The 6,510-nt window shown below is 43.3% G+C and overlaps 1 protein-coding gene across 6 annotated transcripts in view; it reads right to left on the reverse strand.

Moving 5' to 3' along the window:
• The window catches only part of LOC108024706 (cytotoxic granule associated RNA binding protein TIA1), a 90,702-nt gene extending 88,358 nt beyond the window's left edge, over nt 1–2,344 (reverse strand). Inside the window, exons 1-2 of one of the 6 annotated variants that reach the window (XM_017094795.3) lie at nt 1,619–2,344; nt 314–866 (exon numbers count right to left, since the gene is read on the reverse strand). In XM_017094795.3, the coding sequence (XP_016950284.3) occupies nt 314–602 (289 nt within the window). In that variant the 5' untranslated portion in view covers nt 603–866; nt 1,619–2,344. Of the gene's footprint in view, nt 1–313; nt 1,086–1,591 lie in introns of all 6 variants that reach the window. The other 5 variants (XM_017094793.3, XM_017094792.3, XM_050888477.1 and 2 more) reach the window with 5 other exon arrangements.
• Nucleotides 2,345–6,510: the final 4,166 nt, after the last annotated feature.

Below are 6,510 nucleotides of genomic sequence, written 5' to 3' on the forward strand. Positions count from 1 at the left end.
GTGTTCATTAAATTGGGGAAAATGTATAGTCTTCAACAGAATGAAGTTGGACACTCTCCTTCCTCCCTAAATTTTTTCGTTTCCTCGCCAATAAATTCAATTAAATATTTAGATTTCTGAGAAGACTTTTATTGATGTGCAAAATTCCCCCACCAGAAGATAGAGCTCGTTGTCTGCTGCATTCGGAACACGTCTCAGGGGCAAAATGGCAGCGACATTTCTCAATTTATGCAACACCTTTTGCCGGTGGAAATGGCGCCCAAACAGAATACGTTCAACCCGTTCGGCTCGGAAAACTCGCTTTTCCACTCACCTGGCTTGGAGTTGCTGCCCACGAGCTGCTGCTGCTGCTGTTGCTGCTGCTGCTGCTGCGACATCTGCTGCTGCTGCGAGTGCTGCTGCTGGCCATTGTGCTGCAAATGGGCGGCTGTCACCGACTGCTGCTGCTGCTGCTGTTGCTGCTGGGCGGCTGCGGCGGCCGCTGCTGCGGGATGGATGGCCAGCAGCTTTGTTTCCGGGGGCTTGTGCGGACCCATTGTGATCTGCGGGGCACCCATGGCTATGGTCGGGGCTGGCATCATCAGGGTCGACATGGTCAGCATTATTTGCGAGTGAATTTTGGTCGCTAGACTCGAAACTGGTCTCGGGTATGGGGATGCAGTTGCCGTGTCTTTGTCTCTATTGATTCGCTGACCCCTCCGCTGGATCTGAACTCGGTGCCAAAGGTCGTGCGTTAGCCTTTGTCGCCAGCTTTCTCTGGCTCTCGCCTCTGGTGTTCTGTTTTCTGTATGAAATATGCTCTCGCCTCAACTCTCCTTTATGTATTTTCACTTTTCGTGCTGGCTGCTTTTACTCCGCCTTATATACTACATATACATTTATATATTTATTGGCATAAGTATGGGGCATGAGAAAATTCTTATATTTTTTTTTTTTACTCCGCCTTTCCTTTATGTTTCGCTTATGTGTTTGTTCAACCGGAAATACACGAACTCAAGCGCACTTGGCTTGTAATATCGTTTCAGGGATTTCCTTCGCCTTCTGCCTGCCAGTAATCGCAAATTATTCTTTCTTTTCTGTTGTGTCTGCTGGCAGCGGAAATTATAAATATTCCTGTCATGCGAGTAGTACTACGACGAGTTCTGTGCCTCCCAGACGTCTTCTGTTTTAATATCAATGTCTGGTATGTAAAATGTCAGGGGGCACAGAACGGTGGGAGGAAAATGAGAATATAATAGAAAAATATGTGGGAAAACAACAGGGGAAAATGGCAAACGAAAAACTGGAGCCCTGCTCGGCCGGCTCAAAGTCGCTGCGAAAGTTTCAAGCAGCTGGCTGCAATGGCAATTATTTTGCCGGCAGTTTCTGGCTTTTTGTCGCGCGCGAATTGTGCTGGCAACTTAAGAAGTCAGTGACTCCAGCAACGAGTTGTGGGTTTACAAATAAATTAAGTTAACTCAGGCTGGGGTGATCGTAAAAAAAATATATATTATATATATATATTGCATTTAAGCCCAGGCCCAGAATAATTTGCCATTACAGCAAGGCGGCAATCAGAAAGAAGTCTATGCTGCGAACTACGAACACGAACCAGGCAGACGAGATCAATCGCACACACAGGATATAATTTACAGGATATACAAAGCGTTCGGTACACGTTCGTACTAGACCGCTGGGCGACGCTTTTCTTACTGAACGCCAGGAGCACACGCATTGGCCAAAATTCGGAGGCGCTGCTGCCACTGCAACGACGGCAGAAAGGCTGCCGATTTTCCTGCTGCCGATTTTCCCGCTGCTGCTGCTGCTGGGAAAATCGCTGCCGCTGCCGCTCCGGCCGCTGTCGCTCCTCTGCCGCCGATGAGGACGACGACGTCGGGATGCGTTTCCCTACATTTCTCTTCGGCCGCAAAGGACCTCGGCCATCGGTGGCACGAAGCGGGCTGCCATCGTTCATGAAATATTCACGAATGGCTCGCTCTCACTCGCGCCGCCTGAATCCCTGCTCCTTGCTGAGTCCTGGCTCTCCGTCTCCCCCGCGCTTCATCCTCCATCGCCAACTGGCTCGTTTCCTCGCTCCGGGCGCCATTCACAAGTTCGGACGCCTCGTCCTTTTTGGTCCTTTCGGCTCCTTTCGCCACAGAGCGCAGAATCCGAGCGGCCGAGAGGACGGGCCTTTCGAAAGCGCCAGCCACATTTGAAATTTCTGCGGAAATCTTAGTGTAGGTTTTTTAACTATTTTTATAATATATTATTTAGCAAAATATTTTCAAATTAAACCTAAGAATTTTCTTTAAATATTTGTTTTCCAAAATTCCCAGTTTTATTTTGACTTTCGTACAAAAGGCATCTTTTATTACTACCCATAGACCTTCAGTGAACTTCGAAAAATGTCCGTTTTCCTCGCGTCCAATCGAAAATCCCAGTATTTTTATGACACGGCATTAAAACTGTTATACGATTGACTGCCAAGGCGAATGTAGGCAACATAACTTTATGTTGTTTTAAATAAGTAAAAAAAAAAAGAGTTAAAGTTTAAAAATTTAAAAAAGTGTGAGTACTTGGACTTCGAAAATAATATTTGAACATTATTTTTCCCCTTAGGTATTATTTTATTTTGTTCATTATAAATTTTATTCCTTCGTTTATGTATTAATGTTAACGTATTTCACTCTAAAATATTTTAAATTCTTTTTTGTTGAAATTTTTGAAAATACATACATATAATACATTTTAATTAATTTCAATGTTTCCTTTTTCAGTAATCTTAATTGTCGTTTTCTTAATACTTACACACAATTAAAACAAAGCCGATAAATAAACTAGCAGCAAGATGAACAATTGTGGTGAGTGTCAGTCTGAGCACATTCAAATGTCAAACATTGTGAAGAGGGTAAGGATTCTACGGTTTAAGCAATGGGACTCATAGAAAAGGGAGCCTTTTCAAAAATACAAAACTTAACAGAGCCGCGTGAGGTGTGTAAAACACTTTGTGTATGTCTTCTTCTGTTGCCGATTTCCTTGCCTTAATTGTAGCCCTGTAATCCAAGCAGGACAACAAAAAGGATGCAACTCCAGGTGCAGATCCCCATTACTGTACTCACCTTATTCCTCGTAATTATTTCTTTTTTTCTGTTATTAACATACTTTCTCGTGTCGACAGCGGTGGCAGGCACTGCGACCGAGACGTTGACGGTGTTGTGAGGTAATGTTGCAAGGAGCACTGCTCGAAAAAGTGTAAGGACCACCAGCGAAGCGGGAGAAGGGAAAAATACATAATTACATGTAATTTACCATGCGACATTATCATTGTTCTGCTCGTATTTAGCATAGAATCAACGTCGCACGGCACAGACGTCGAGTGTCCGTGGAATATCTCGTGCGGCGGACAACGGGTCCTGAATGTCCTTTGTCCTTGTTGCCCCACACATGTGGAACTACGCGGAGAGAAATGTAAGGCAACTTCATTTATTAAAATTAAATAAGTAGAAAATTTAAATTGTATGGCTAAGTGTTATAAAAACTTGTTTCAACAGGTTTCCTCTGTTAAAGCATAAAAATAGATTTTAAACTTTCACTGAAAGATTCCGGTTAAACTAACTTAAATCAAACCAACTTAATAATATTTATAAAAAATAAATACTGATATCATAGATATTACAAGATATATATTCGTTCTTAGTAATCGTAAACCAAGCTAAAAGAAAATTCGGAAAAGAGGAAATGGAAATAAAATAATGATCCCTTTAAAATATCAAAACTCAACTTATAATAATGCTGCTTTGGCAGCAAGAAATAGTGACTGAAAATGCGTTCCTGATCGGCTTAAAATTTGTTGTATAATATTTCTTTTCGTGTAGCATTGCATGTGCTTAACTGCAACAAAAACAGCAGCAACTGCACGTAATAACAAAAGTGAAGTAAACAATAAGAGGAGGCCGTTAGAGCGATGCAAAAGACGAGCTTCTTTCTTTTTAGTTCTCAGTCCCTCCTGCTGCATGTCCTGCCCTGCACTTGTGTGTGTGTGATGACAATTGCCCTTTGAATTTTTAAATCCCTTTAAATGAAAACAACAACAGGAATAGGAATCCCCCTGGCTTTTGGCCTTTTGTTCTTCGAGTTGCGCTTGTTAGGTAAATCAGTGCCAGCGTTTGTATGAGTGAGTGTGTGTGGTGGTGTGTGAGCAACAACAATATCATGGTGCGGAAAGTTATAACGTGCTTAAGCGTCTTTAGCTGAAATGAGGCTAAAAATATTTGCTTATAATGAAGTGCACGCCTGTGTTGGTGCGAGTGCGAGTGTGAGTGTGACCTGTGACCATGCACAAGTACACCCATACATTCCTCTGTTTGTTTGTTTGTTTGACACTGTGTGTGTGTGTGTGTGGCGACACAACAATAGCGCATTCGGTGCCATTGTTGTTGTTTCACTCGAGGAGGGCCCATGCACCCCTCTTATAAGCAGAAAATTAAGGCATTGTTAAAGCCAATTAGGGTATTTAGTCGAGATTCCCGGCGCAGAAGGCAGTGTGGACACAACACGGCGTATGCGTGATATTTCATGGCGGATGACAGCTGTCAAGGATAAAAGCGCGAAACCGAAGGGAAAACTTCATGGGCGGTTACTTGGAAAACTATGAAAAGGGCAGATGCATTTGGGTTTTAATGAGATGCGCATGGCACAATTTTTAACAAAAAATGGAAAGGGATTGAGCATTATTTAATCCCTTAACCAATTTAACCCAATTAAATATAGAACCAATGCTTAAGAGGATTGCCAATTATCGAACAAAAGCTTGTAAGTCTCTAAAACTAAAGTTTTAAGTGCAAATTAATCGGGTTCGAGCCAAATGAAGGCCTGGAAAACTAAGCCACAACAAACATGCCACTTCTTGACATAACCAATTGCCTGGGCTGGAGCCAAATAGGTCGCATTCAGATCCCTTGAAGGACAATGGGATAGACACCCGGCCAACATGGGCAAAAGTTGACGGCGGATCCTTTTGGGGCCAAAGCAACTAAGCACCTTTTGGGCGCACTTGCCACATTGATGGCTCAGCCAGGAATTTGTGCGTTTCGGCCAGCCGAAAATTGCCACTAAATAAATACACGTTTTCGCATACTCAAGACGAGAGCCGAACGACCCCGAAATAAGTAAATTATTTATGCAGACCCTCTTTGGTCTTAGGTGCCACCTAATGGGGGTCACACTTGGAGATTTAAATTTTTAAATAGGTGTGTCAGATAATGAAAATAAGTACCCGACAGGGGACTTTTCCGGCACCGCAGCGGGGAAAAGTACGAGCGTTTTCCGGGCTGCTGCGGTGTGTCACAGTTTTGTGTTTTGTGGGCTTTCCACCGCCCCCCACCCACTGCTGCTTCTGGCCTGCTGATGTGGACACGGCTTGTAGGCCGCCGCCGTCGCTGCCGCCGCCATTTGCCTTTTAACTTGGCTAACGATAATTTGTTTGGCAACTGGCGGCACTGCCGCTGCGTAATGAATTTTTATGCCCCTTTAATGTACTTTACGCAGATATGAAATTATGTGACCAAAGCGACCGAATTCAGAGTCCCCAGTTCGCAGAGCCCACCCCGTCATTTTGAGCTCTCGACGCGGCCGAGCGATCGCCTGCCATGTTAATTATTAATATTTTTTAATTAAAATGTGCACTAGCCACGAAAACACAAACATGCCTGCTAGGCAAACACGAACGGGTGCTAAAAGTGTTCACAAAAAGCAAGTCAAACACAAATAAAATCTCACACACTGCCGCAAAGAGAAATAAAGAATAAGCAAGCACTAAATCAACACAGAACTCTCTGGTGGGGCAAAAAATTTGGAATTTAAAATGGAGCGACTGCCAGCTCGTCAGTCTGCGGTCTGCCAGATAAATCTCCGGCGGGTCTGGCTCTGAATCTGAATCCGAATCTGAATCTGGATTGGGGCAGGAAAATGCCCGCATGAATTATCGCATTCAAATATAAGGCCTGCGAGGAGTCCTCTGGCCAAGAACGAGCCGCATTTGCTGCCCTTGTGCGAGTGCGCCCAACTTAATGTAGCGCGAAATAACTCGAATAATTCAAATGTGAAACTGTAGCAAATCGTGGTGTTCATATATTCAGCCTGTGCCATTATGCATGACCAAATTATGACTGCCAATAATCAAGAGCGAAGGCGCGAACATTTACAGTCAGTTGTGCCGGCGAAAGAGTTACGCACCCTTCACTCGCCTATGTTGGGGTTTGGTTTATCGTGGCCATTAAAGCGAAATGGTATCTATAAGTAAGGGTGGTAGAGTGAAGGATGTACTGGGATAGAAGATGTATTAAGTATTGAACTGTCAAACATGAAGGATAAGCTAGGAGTTTTGTACTTGTAAGAAACCTATTGTGATTTTTAAGATGTATTTAAAAAGCCTAATGAAAAATGTAAAGGCTGAAAATAAAAATACCACAAGCTATTGGTGGTACATTTTTAGAAATTGTATCTGAGAAATTAAATTTTATTTATGCA

The sequence above is a fragment of the Drosophila biarmipes genome, chromosome 3R, assembly GCF_025231255.1.
Source record: "Drosophila biarmipes strain raj3 chromosome 3R, RU_DBia_V1.1, whole genome shotgun sequence".
In the NCBI taxonomy this organism is placed as follows: domain Eukaryota; kingdom Metazoa; phylum Arthropoda; class Insecta; order Diptera; family Drosophilidae; genus Drosophila; species Drosophila biarmipes.